The 14,017-nt window shown below is 40.5% G+C and overlaps 1 protein-coding gene across 1 annotated transcript; it reads right to left on the bottom strand.

Moving 5' to 3' along the window:
* Positions 1-9,752: 9,752 nt before the first annotated feature.
* On the bottom strand, positions 9,753-13,475 carry LOC141011418 (uncharacterized). Its single transcript, XM_073484571.1, has 3 exons — positions 13,456-13,475; positions 12,593-13,062; positions 9,753-11,885 (listed from the first exon to the last, which is right to left on the bottom strand). The coding sequence occupies exons 2-3, from the start codon at positions 13,026-13,028 to the stop codon at positions 10,501-10,503; spliced, it is 1,821 nt and encodes a 606-aa protein (XP_073340672.1). The 5' UTR covers positions 13,029-13,062; positions 13,456-13,475; the 3' UTR covers positions 9,753-10,500.
* Positions 13,476-14,017: the final 542 nt, after the last annotated feature.

The following is a 14,017-nucleotide window of genomic DNA, read 5'->3' as shown; positions in this document are numbered from 1 at the left end:
CCCCAGAAGTTACAGAAACAAGCGACAAATGAAACGCAACATTACCTTGAGTAAAATCACAGATTTCTCTGAACATTCCTGGAAACGTTTGGGATAATTTAAGAACTCAACAAACTATGTAACAAAGGTCTAGTCATTTTTTAACATTTCATTGCAGGAATTTTACATATCATATCTTAAAAATCAAAGTCAATCCCAAATACACCAACTGAATGTCGTACGACTCTCACTAGAGCAGCAAATACGCAGCTGAAAACAGTCCCCAACAAATCCTCTTATTACTCTTGGTAGACTTTCGTTAACTAATAATTACAATTTGAGTCTTCAGTAGGACTGTATGGGCCTCAGGCAGAGAGAGGTTGGAAAGCGTTCAGACAGACTAAGGCTTGTTGGTTTGAGTCTTTTGGAGGATTTGTAATTCCACTCTTATACTCGAATAATGTAACATTTAATGGTAAATACAGTTCAGATAACTATTACATTTTCCAACCTTATGCCTAACCAGTATGTAAACTCTAATATGGATGATAATAAAATAAGTTTGCAGTAATAAAATATGACCTCCAGATCTGAGCACATGTCCTATAAGAGTGCATACTCAAGGTCAAAGTGTGAAAAGCAACAAGTTCAAGAGAGACATGAGCTTCCTGACTGTAGGGCAGCGAATCTAATGTTGCTCTCATAACAATATACTTAAAGGCAGGGATCGCAACATAAGATCTCATGGTGATGAGATATAAAATGTCCTCCGATATTTCATCCCATGCTTGAGGTTTCTCCTCCACATGCACATCCGCTATCTTTTATCCATCCCTCAATCATCCAGGACTCTCTCCCCCTTTTCAGCATGTTATCTTTTTCTCCCACTCATTTCACCCAGAACACTTTCCTTTCTTTCATCCTCTTTCCATCTCGCTTCCTATTCCTCCCACCTCTCTTCTTCCTCCCTCTCTCTGTCTTTTGGACATTTCTCTTAGTCCTTTCTATATCCCTCCACCCTGCCTCTCCACCCACTTTTCCCCCTCTTTCCTCTGTGATGAATGAGTCTGTCTGCTGGGTGCAGTTCATATTTACTGAGCAGGGGAGCGCACACTGTCAGTCTCTCTCGCCCTCCACATCTCTATCCCTCCACTAAAGAGACGGAGAGAGCAAGAGGTTACAGTGGGATGAGAGGAGGAGGGAGCCCGTGGTCAAGAGATCCACTCCAGGAGTCACCACGATAGCAGCTGGCTTGGTTGAGAACACATCAGTCTCGACCGGCATAGTTTCTCTGTGCTAGCATTAGAGGTGGTTGAGGGAGAGAGAAATCTTCCTTACCTCTTGACCAACCTGTCAATGTGGTGATACTAATAGGGAATAAACAGCGTCTTTCCATCCTTTTGTGTGTAACTCGGCAGCCCACTCTCAGCACTCAATGCAACACAATTTAATGGCGTTTTCTCTCTCCTTCCTTTGTGTGAGCCATGCTTTTAGGCACATTTGGACTTGAGAGGGAGAGAATGTAAGAGCCGCTACCAGCTGCAGCTTACCAAAGGCCCACAAAATACCCGGTTTCATCTACGCCCACACACACCAGTGTGTTGCGGGGAGTCAAACGGTGTGTTTTGACCCGTGTGTTGACCCCTTCATGAATAAGAGGAGTGGATGTGGGCCTGCCGGAGCCCAAAGGGACAGGCCAAGAGCCGCTGCAAAGCCCTGCAGAGCCACCATCTCTTCCCACACACTGACCTCCGAGGCCAGCCAACACCAAAACCACTGTAGCGTGACGACACCAGTGACACCGAGCGCCAACGCACAAAATGTGTTCCTCCGCCAAATTGACAAAATATAGACAGTAAATACAAGGAAAATTGGATAGCTCAAATTACATCACAAAAAGAAAATCCTCTCAACTGGACTTTTATAAGATTCAATTCGGGGTAATTTAATTCTCAGACTGAAACCTAAAACACAACCAACCGTCTGTCAAAGGGGGCAGATTGAAAATGCTTTTGCCATTTGGTGTTGGGACAGGGAAGGCTAAATAAATGTAGGGTCTTGTGTTTTATTTGTGGATGATTTGCAATAGATCGTAGTGTATCTATATCTGCGCGGATTAAACATAATGTCACTAAACATTCATATCATGTAGCTGGATGTCAGAATCTGAGGAGGAGAGGGAGAGTGAATCAGGGGAAAATAGGACCGGGAGAGGAAAAGAGTGGAATGCCGAAAAGAGGAAAAGAAAGCATCATGCCATAATCATCTGAATATTAGAGAAAATTGGATGCGGGAAAGGCGAAAATTGGATATGGGGAAGATTTCTGAGGAGGAGAGAAAAGCCTGAATGCATCAAATGTGGAAACAATGACCGGTATCAAACGGATGAAACAAATGTAGAGCCCCTCAGGATAAATCACTGCTGTAAAATATCCTTTAGGAGGATCTAAAAGCCATCGTCAGCAGACAAATGACAGGGTCAGAGGTCTGAGACAGGGAGCACTATCAGCTGGAACAACACTGTTTATGATGGAGGAGGAGAAGGCATGATGTTGCTTTACAATGGGACATAAAAAAATATTTTCTAGATGCAATCCTGACCACAGGCTTATTCCACATCATGGTTCTAACAAATCGCCCGAACTTCTGAGCGAGAGACATTTCCTGAGCTCGACTATTCCCTGAAGCATCCTTTCCACAGCTATCCATTTCCCCCTGGTGCCTCAAGAGAGGAACTACTGCTGTTCCACTGCGGCCTTTCAGGGAGGATTCATCTGCCGACTCATCTGCTCTGAAGCTGATGGAGGCCTCAAACTGTGATGTATCCGGCTATCACCCACCAGACGATGAGACGCACACACACTGCACAGAAAGGGTAAACAGTAACACCTTTATTTGTAAGGATGTATCCTCTGCTGCCTTGTGTTTGTGTGCTGCAGCGTCCCCCCACCGCCACCATCCTCCTCATCCCCGGATCATATTTGTCCATCTGCCTGCCACGCCGATGGAACATTCCAAAAACGGCTGCTGTGCAATCTATCTCAATTTTCCAAATCTATTAACTTTCTTTGTGTGGCCTGCCTCTCCTCGAGCCCGATCTTTAAAAACCGTGGTTGTTCAACAATTATGATAACTGCAACAGGGGGAATTAGAGAATCCACCCATTCATCTCTCTGCCCCTCCTCCGCACAGACATGACGCGGCTAAATGAAAAATGGACACGCTTTAAGAAGTATTGATTCCAGCTTTAAACAAAGGTACAGTCAATATTATTTACTACTAAATATATCTTTGTTATCTGTGCCGGAGTCGTAGTTACTGCTCTGTCCTCGTAATTGCGGACATAAAAATAATAGACCAATTCCCACTGAATTGACCGAGACAGGTTCGGTTGTGGCCCTTGTCCTAGTGATGCATATCCTGGGGGTAAATGAATGTGTGAGCAAGGTTTTCCTCTGATGACTGCCCCACTAGAGGTAGATATATATTCCGATCCAAACAGGAAATAAAATGCAAGAGACACAGTGATGTAAAAAAAAAAAAAAAATGGCAATGCATTTCAAAGGTAATCTGAAACACTGAAAATACCATTCATCTTCTTTCCATTGTTGTTTTTCATGCATTTTATTTCAGAAATTGTGTTTTCCTCCTCATAGAGTTTTGTCATACTATATATATAGTTTCAGATTTTTTTGGGAAGGTGTTTCTTTTGAGATATTTCCTAAGCCCCCTGGGGTTTCTTTCTTCATGTGGAAAATACAAGTTGTTGTTTTTTTTCAAGAATATATTTTGTTTTGTGTGCCACTTCTTTCTGGGGAATAACAGGCCTTTGAGTTTCTCGTGTTAGTCTGTTCATCTTTGTGCAGACACACTCAGACAACTACAATACGTACATTAAATATTTATTGGAATCTTCAGAATACAATTTTTCAAAGCTAAAAACTAGTAACAGCTGCAAAACTATCAATGACATTTTTTTTACATTCATTTACTTAATGTATCTTTAGTACCGGCAAGCTGGCCACCCTAACTCCATATTCGTACAACTTTTGATGGATACTCTGGCTATATTCAAATTTTTCCTTGCTGATGGAGCTCTTATCACATTCTGTACAACTAAAGCTTCCCCACATTGCAGATGGGTCTGTCTGTGTTTGCATTAAGATCCCCTTAAAGGATAAGTTCATCCAAAAATTAAAATTAAGTCAATATCTATTCACCCCCATCCCGATGGAAAGTCAGGTGAAGTTCTGTAGTTCAGAAAACATTTCTGGAGCTTTACAGCAAAATAACATTGCAGCGTTCTCAACAGCTGAAGTAGATGGGGACTTTTTTTAAGACGTAAAAAAAAAAAACAAGGAAAAATAATATGAAATGGCTCTATACAGCTCATCCGGCATCATCTTCAGAAGCCTCAAGATCCTAAATTGATTTGAAAAGATGGTTTTAAAGACACAATTTTTCAAAGCCTAAATCATGACTGTAGCTTCTAAGCTCAGAGCGTTAGAGAGCCCTTCTGTGCTCTGTGAACAGCGTTCTGTTTTTTTTTCCACATTTTAAAACAAGTCATCATCTACTTCAGGTTTTTAGGAGAATGCTGCAATGCTGTTTAGATGTGAAGCTCCAGAAATGTTTTGTTGAGTACAAATGAATGAATGCAAAGGCTTTCCACATTGAGGAGCAGGTGGAAGGTTTCTTACGTGTATGCATAAACATGTGTTTGTGAAAAATACTCATCTTAGAGGATTTTTTCTTTCACACCTCACACTCACGTGGCTGGAATCTTGCAAATATATTCCTATGTTTTTGGAGTAACTTCTGTCTGCCGAGGCCCTTCCACACTCGTTACAGGCAAGAGACTTCACCAGCATGTGCTTCCTCAGGCTTGTAAAAATTGTATCAATATCTTGCCACACTCCTGACATCTACTACAAGGGAATTTGGTGTTGCCTATTCAGTATGAGCAAATTTATTTTTGGTTTTCCTGCATGCACACTGATGAGACCTCCGTCCCCAGGACTTGTGGAAACTGTACAGTCCAAGCATTAACGGTTCCCCTTGAAGATGTGAACTCTGACAAAGATCCTGATTCAGCTCTTCAGATAATCAAAGCTGCATGCATACGCTGGGCACGTGTGGCGTTTCCTGGGCTGAGCAGAAGGATGAGTCTATTTGTAATGGACTGTGAGTTGCATCAAAGTGGCACGGCACTGAGGACAGTTACAGTAATATCTTGACTGATATCTAGAGGACACTTGTCTAACATTTCAACAATGATGATGATTGACATGCTGCTGCAGAAAGCCAGACTCAGTGAAGGAGATAGTGTAGTGCGGAGAAGGGCGAAACTCAGGATGTGAGAGACAGAAAGAGTGTACCAGTGAATAACTTGGTCTAGTGGAATTGACAGGATTTCAAAGGCAGATAATAATAAGTGAATATCTGGTAAAAGATCAAGTAGAGAACACATCCTCCATCCACACATATACACACTTGTAAATTTTGCCAAAAGCTACACAAACACCTTTCCTTTTATCAATGTTTTGATGGTCTCTTCAAGTTACATTATAATTCCTCACCCAGTAAACACATCTAACTGCACTGGAAAAATACAGTGTTATAAGGATATGTTGCATACTGATATGCTAGGACTTAAGTCAATAACCTGTAAGTGCCCATGATTCCGAAACCCCATGGTCCAAAAAATGCTCCATTGGACTGAAAGTCCATTTGTCTGACAGCCTTTTACCCCCCAAAACAAACACCCATTTCTCAAAAGTCCTATTGCTCCAGAAATAAACACTCTCCCTCCAGTTGTTAATTCAGTGACTGCCGGCTCTATCCATGGTGCTGAATTGGCTGGGCTTTGCTCTTAACCGATCATCCATCTGGCCTTACACTAACAACAACCCTAACTCTAATTCTAACCCGACACCAAGACATGAAGGGCAAAGAACTCTACGGCTTACTACTACCTAACACTACCGCCCTTATCAAAAAAGGGCGGAGCTGCTGACAGTGAAGACAGTGATGCTATAAACAACATGTTTTAAATCAAGATACCAGTGTTGAACTACTTCGGATTCTAAGCTGTAAGAAGACATCCATGAAAGGTTCAATAATCAATGAAAACAAAAATTGCATCCTCATAATAAATCTGTACAGGTCCGAGTAAGAAATCCATATTCTAATGAGTAAAAAATGTAACTTAAAAAACTAAATGAGGCAGCTATCTGCACTGAGGAGGATTAGTAAAAGATTAGATGTGAGGTGGCTTACTTGTGTTGCTCTCCACTGCCTCAGCGTGTGCTGTCTCCTCATAGTGTCCAGTTAAGCGTGGCTCCATCTCTCCCTTAACAAATGCCTCCAGGCCTTCAAATTCCCAATTCCCAAACTTTGTTACATGGCAGATTTCATGTGTCTCAGGGTCTGCTGGCTCCTCTTTGACTTGTTTACAGTTTACATCATTCCAGCTCATGCTCTACTGTTCATTTTTCAGCTCTACTCTACTAAGTGCAGTGCAGGTTTTACATCATCCTTGACCAGTTTTTGCAAACCTGATCACGTTAATGATGGTGTGTCCTTCACTGGAATTCTCTCTCACTCTCTTTTAAGGCCATCCTCATCCTGTTTAACAGACCTGGTTATGTTTTTAATAATTGTCCTTCATAGGTTTATAAGGTATTCTTTTTAGGTTTTCCTTCTGATTCAATTAATTTTGTTTTTCAGGGGAAATCACTCCACAGTAATCCTTTCATTTTAGATCACCATCTTCTCTTTTTGGCTGTTTGTCAACTATAGTTTTTACAGTTTGGTTTGTGTGGCGACCAGATGACTTTGGTAGCACATTAATCAGCTGGCTGAAGATATTTGTTCTTCATCCCCAGCATGGTTTCAGTCTTTTTAGCGACCTGGTTCCCTTTTGAGTGGATGGATCTTCATCTTACCTTCCACAGGAGTTCGCCCCTCTGTGTTTGAAGTGCTGAAGTCCTGTCTTGACCACCATATCTGCTGCTTTACTCTTCAGTGTGGAGGACATTATCTATAAAAAGGAAAGGCATTTGTGATCGTTTTTTGTGATGTTTTCATTTTCTAGCTAAATATACATCATATGATACAACATTTAATTGCGAGCATCAGTTAGGCACTCAGTCTGAGTCTCTGTCTGGGTCATTAACCTACCATCAGTTGAATAAAATTCAAACCAAATGTTATTTAGGTGTCCTCACATCATCTCTTCCTTTTTAAGTCTTGTAGAACATACCAACACGCCACTAGAGGTCTCTATCTAAGATTGTATCTTGCTGTATGCTTGCCTTAGAGGCCACAGAGTTTTTGTACTCTCTTACTTTTGCTGGGGTCATTTCAATGTTTCTAAAAGATTATGTCACCTGCATGCAGTCATGAAGGCTACTCTCCCACAAGTGTGAAGCAAATGTATCACTGTGTAACTAAAATGTGCCACTTACCAACAATTGATTTTAAATACAGAGAGAAGGTTATTGATTATATGACTAATTGAAGAGGCCAATTCACAGTAAACATGTGATGCATAACTACACAACTAGGACACACAAAAGGAACCTAGATTTGTTTGTCAATAAAGCATGTTAATTATATTTATATATATATATATATATATATAATATATATATATATATATATATATATATATATATATATATATATATATATATATATATATACATATATATATATATATATATAACTGAAAAACAGGAGTCAAATTCCTCGTATGACTACACATAGGCCTACTTGGTCATTAAAGCTGGTTAATTTTGTTAAAGCAGTTTCAAGTGGGTTGATTGAGAAGACAGTTTTAAGTTATATCTATTATGCTGTGGAAGGAGATGTTTGTCAGTTTGTGTAAAAGTCATGATGACAAAGTGAACTGATGTCAAAGAAGAAGTACTATTACATGACATGATGATTTGTCTTCCATTGAAAAAGCAAAGGGAAAACTGAGACCATTATCTAGCTACTGTTTTGTTGTTGTTGTTGTTGTTTGCTATCTGCTAGAGGATAGCAGAAGCTGAACTTACTTGTAAAGCAATGTATTTTGGCTTCCTTGAATTGGGTACGTTGGGCGGAGTGTAGAATAAAATGCACTTTTAAACTGAAGTTAAGTCTTGGCCTCAGTAACCACCATTTTCTGTACAACTTTTCCTTAGCCTTGTTCTAGCAGAGAAAGCTAAATGACACAGCAACAGCTTACGTTAGCGCTAGCTTGAGCCCCTGTTCGTCTCAGCTAAGTTACTGACAGCTAGGTGCTGACAGTTAGCCTGCTCGTGTCTGCCAGGTTAGCTATAAATGTTTAAACGTCTCCGCACCCAAAACTAATTCGTTTAAGGCTTTAAAAGACTTTAAAAGTTAAACGTTAACTGACTTTGTGACAACTCAAACTTTAACATCATTGCACCGGACTGAACTTATATTTTTAATGTATGGTCTGCACGTTTTAACTATTTGGCTGCCCCCCGCGGGCGGAGCTTCTGCGTTGAACGTGCGGCTAACGAAGGGTGATCCTCCCGCCGGGATACGCTGTGCCATGCATCAAAGCTCGCTCAGTTAACCGCAGTGAATTTAACTTATTTAACTTATTTACAGAGCTTTATTTATTTACATGAAAACACTCATAAACTTTTCAACTGTGGCTCTGGCAGTTTTGAAGACCCCAGCAATTACACTGTTGTAATTTTTAGGAAATGTCATACACATGTAGTCTGTCAGGAAGCTACTTACATGATACAACAATTTATGATGAGGTATCAAACAAATGATGATCAACAAAAGACCACATGGGAAAGTATCACAGTTGTTTACTTTAAAAAGGGGGGAAAAAAATCATAATCCAACATGTGTTTCATGAAGGAGACATTAACAGCAGCTCTTTTTACTTGAGTATCCAAGTTTTAATTTTCATTGTTCTCGAGCTTAATCTATTAACCCCACTCATAACTAGAGCACGACATATATGAATAATTTTGGCCGATACTGGCCTATCAGATTTAATCGGTGTATTTCAGATATGTTCTGATATGAGCACTTTTATAAGACATTATAATGCAGAAAAAAAAGATGCCTAGGGTAATTTACGATTATTATATTCCCAGTAAGTTTACTGTTTCAGTGCACTGATGTCATTTTGGACAGTAAAGTGTATTGTTAAACTGTGAAGTCACATATGTAACTTTGTCACAAGGATCTGATAGATATTTGAGGAATCATTGCAAAGGATGGGTGTATATCAGCCGATAAATCCATATCAGAAGTTTTTACTCCCAAATATTAAAATCAAGTAACTTTCAGTATCTTCTCATAAGAGCTGCTTCAGGTCTGACATGTAAAAAAAACAAACAAACTTTAATTTCATTTTTTATACGCTGAGAAATTACAAATAAATCTACCTTGTGTTTGCCAATTTTCTAGTTCAGTTTCTTGTGAAATATCCGCATTGTGGACATTTTATAATTTATGTTGACCTCTCCCAGTGACTTAACACAACATCACACAGTTTCCATGCATTCATCAAATAATTTATTACATTTTTACACACATTGACATTTTTCCCTGGGAAGAAAAAAAAAACAGTCTATCATTTAAATGTCCCACTGACTTCATACCAAATCCTCAAGTGTCCATTATAATAGTGTCTTGCAAAACCAGTTTAAACCTATACTGAAAAAACAAATCATACAAGGTCTGGGATAGTGCTGTAAAAAAAGTTCCATGCAGTGTCATGTCAGAGTCAATGCACCTTTACTAATAAGTTAAAACAGTCATATGAGTCAAGAGGGTTACATGTTCATATAAATAATTATATACAGATATGAGTTTTGACTTCACATTCATTAATAGATCTTGTAGTAGACAGTATGTAGCTCCTATATTTACTACTTTAAATCAGGCTAGCTTATTTACAGTCCTCTCAAGAAAGATCAACAACATTTTTACCTTTCTGCGAAAGCTGGAATTGTGAGATCACGTGATCATGTGATCCTACAAATCAGTCAGGTTTCAAGCTATGCGTTTGTGGTCGAACCGCACTGGTTGACCAATCAGCATCCTCTGAGGAACTACTGGCAGCTTTGGGCGTGGTTTAGGTATGAATATTTGTTTGAAAACAACAATGGCGGCGCCCCAAGACTGTTAGTGTAGATGCTGCTATAGCTTCAGTTATGTCAGAAATGGAAAGTATATTTCATTGAAAAAAGAGCAAATAATGGCACTGAGGGCTTTTCCTTAGTGGAAAAGATCTTTTTGCTCTTCTCCCAACTGGCTTTGGCAGTCAAGTTTGATTTACCAGCTGGCTCCGCTGGTTGTAGTGCTCTCCTACTGTTGATGTGATTGGGTGAGGTTACCCCATGACAGATAGTGACAGACAGATAGTTCTTCGAATCACTTGCCAAGAATTTCTTGAAAGTGCCTGTCCTTTTCCAAACAGTTTCCAAGGTCAACTTACTAGATCATTCTGTCCAACAAACCCTCGGGCTCGTCAGGTTAGCGACATTTAGCCACGTGTCCAGAAAGATGGTGAGATCGAGCAAACCTACGTAAACAGTTGGGGCAGGAATATGGCTTCTCCCCTGTGTGCGTTAACATATGAGTTTTCAGGTGGCCTGACAAGCGAAAGCTTTTACCACATTCTTGACATGTGTAAGGACGCAGGTTAGTGTGACTCCTTCTGTGTTTACCCAGGTCACCAGAGGAGGTGTAGCATCGGTGACACTCTGGACATTCAAAGGGCTTTTCCCCGGAGTGTATCCTCTTATGCTTCACCAGGTCGCCAGACTGAGTGAAACTCTTGTCGCATTCATTGCATTTGTAGGGTCTCTCACCAGTGTGGGTGCGTTGGTGGTTTCGCAGATGTGAAAGCCGAATGAACCGATTGCCGCAGACTGTGCAGTGGTAAGGCCTTTCTCCGGTGTGAGTCCGCAGGTGTATTTTCAAAGACCCAAGGTCTCCAATCTTCAGCCCACAGTCCCCACACTGGTGAGCTTTCTCTTTGGTGTGAGTTTTGGAGTGAACCCTCAGGTTTCTCTGAGTGTTAAAGTTCTTCCCGCACACATTGCAGTGGAAGGGTCTCTCATTGGAATGCGTCCTCAGATGGAGTTTCAGACTTGACTTGAATCCAAACTCCTTTCCACATTCAGAGCAAGAATATTCCTTCTTGCCAGAGTGTGTGGTTAAGTGGCTCCTGAGGTGGTGTGCTCTTATAAAGGCCTTCCCACACACCTGACATTTGTGCGGCTTCTCCCCTGTGTGTATTTTCATGTGTTGCCGCCAACCGCTGCGCTCCACAAACCTCCTGCCACAATCCCTGCAGACAAACGGACGATCACCTGTGTGGGTGCGCATGTGATCCTCCAGGCTTTGAGGTGTGCATAGTTTCTTGCCACATTCTGGACATTGTACACCCGTGTCCAGACAGATTGGCTTATCCTCAGGTTCTGTGTTATCTGGTTCATTACACAAATGAGGCCCTTGCCCCCAGGTAGCTTTGAAACTCTTCCCGCAGTCTGCACAGCTGAGGTGCCCTCCTCTGGTTACCACAGACATGTTGTGCCATCGCTGACAGTGATTCTTCAGATTCTTCAGGTACTGAAAGCTACGTGCACAGGTTGGGCAGGGGTGGAGACGGCGGGGAGGGGCAGAAGGGTGGGCCTCACGTACATGGAGCCTCAGGTGTACTTTGGACTTAAAGGTGCTGCTGCAGACGGTGCAGGTGTGTTTAGGGATGAGGTTTAGTGTGCTGCTTGAGAGGCATTTTTTCAGCTTGGCAAGATACTGTTTTTGATGGACCCACTTGACGTGCTTCTCCAAAAACTCCAAGTCAGTAAAGGAGACATTGCAGTGAGGACATGGGAAGAAGTCAGATGATGACTCTAAATAGGAGAGAAGGACAGAGGCAGAAAGAAGAGCACATTAAAAAAAAACAAGAATTTATACTGACAATCTCGAACATACTAATTTAAAAGATATAAGAAACAAAATAAGGATATTGTAGATAATAAAAATGCACTTTTCTAGGCTGGTATGATATCTAAACAAGGGCTGGGACTAATTATTGTTTTTATTACTGAATAATCTGTTGATTATTTTCACTGTTGTTTTGTCTACACAATTATATTGTCTATTTAAATTGCTATTTCTGTTGGACCAACAGTCCAAAACCCAAAGACTCTTCATATGTCATCATAAATGACAAAGTAAAGCAGCAAATCCTGACATATTATCAGTTAGAATCAGCAAATGTTTGACAATTGCCTGAAAAATGACTGAAATGATTAATCGACTATCACAATGATTGCCGTTACATTTTCTACCGACTGACTAACTGACTTATCCACTAATTGTTGCAGCTTTAATCCAAAATATTCACATCATATCGTCTGACACTGAGGGTAAGTAAAAATCCAGGTGCAATGCAGGTGTTTTATACATGCTTTTTTTTTTACTTGGAGCTCCCCCATACTTCAAACAATATGCTTTTAAAAGTCTGCTATCAGTGCAATCAAAAGAAACACAAATACGCAAATAAACACGAACAACAACACAGGGATTGTGTTTTTCCTTAACTCCTGCTCCCTACCTGTGCAGACCTCCTCGTTCCCCTCTGCCTCCTCGTTCTCCTCCGCCTCCTCTTCACTGTCTGCCTCCTCTTCTTTAATCCATGACTCTGACTCCTCCTTGACAGCAGCTTCAGTGAATTCATATTCTGACTGATGGTCAGAGTCACACTCCTCCTTTATGTGGGCCTGCTCATCTTGAATATCTGACGTGAGTGTCAAAGTGTCAGGTTTAGTGTCTAAGCAGCTTGATGGGTCTCCATTGTGCTCCTCACTTATCTCATGTGAATATGGTTCCTCCTTGATTTGGATGTCAAGACGGTCTCCATTCATGTGAACTTCATGTATGCCTCCCTCTTGTTCAGATTCAGTTTTAACTATGACCATATGCTCTTGTTGTTTCTCTTCTGTCTTTGCTTGGTTTCGCAAAGACTTCTTCTTGGCAGATTTCATCTTCATGTTGTCACCATTAGGATTGTGTCTCTTCAGTGTGCTGTGGAGCAGAGGGAAACATTATTGAGGTGAATGTCTTGAAAGGGAAAAACAGCTTCATACTAGTCAACTAAGGCAATATATGAACAAAAACAAGCGTCCATCTACTCCATTTTGGTCATCTCTCTGTTATCTATCGCATCAAAGCTACGCTACACCAACGGCAGCATTAGCCTAGCAGCAGTGCTACCACCGTGGCTAATTTACAGCACTTTTCGCGTAGTAATGCAGCTGTCAGTATAATTCGGCTTTTATCCGCCATGAAGAAAATACTCACTCACGTGTCAATTACACGATTTAAGACGCGCAGCTCTGGCTGCTTTTAAACATTTAAGCTAACGTTTCCTAACTGACTACATTAGTGTGCAGGGATAATAACACAGGAAGAGAGCACCTCACTTCCGGTGGTTTTGGCCAATCAGCTCGGATCGCTGACGCTTAGGTTACCGCCCACAATTCACTTAAAGTGACAGAACATCTTTGTATGTCTCAATAAAAAATAATTTCATATTCCCGACCTAATTACCTAACATAACATTAATTTAATAACTTAAATGTTCACATTATGGAAGTGTAATTTGTATTAACTTCCTAGTGAATGTGAACGTTTATTTACTAGGTGTCATCGCTTTAGCATTCAACCAGTCCACTAATTTGGTGAACAGACAAAAAATCACTAACTATTTAGATAATCTACTTATCATCAAAGTACTTTAAAAATATATTTATTTATGGACCAAACGATTAGTCTAGATAATGAAAATAATCATTAGTTGTGGCCCCAAACCATTTCCAGACTGAGATGCTGAAGAGAGTTACTTAAAAATACAGGTGCTAAATATCTGATGTGTTTCAAACATGCACTTTTTAAAGATAAAACATTCTAGTTTGTCATGTCTTTTTTTGTCCTTTAAAAATCAACTCATCAATCAATAATATTATTACTATAACAGTTG

Source organism: Pagrus major, chromosome 17 (genome assembly GCF_040436345.1).
Source record: "Pagrus major chromosome 17, Pma_NU_1.0".
NCBI classification, from domain to species: Eukaryota; Metazoa; Chordata; class Actinopteri; order Spariformes; family Sparidae; genus Pagrus; species Pagrus major.
The sequence above is the reverse complement of the archived record's forward strand: the minus strand, read 5'-3'. Positions and strand labels throughout refer to the sequence as shown.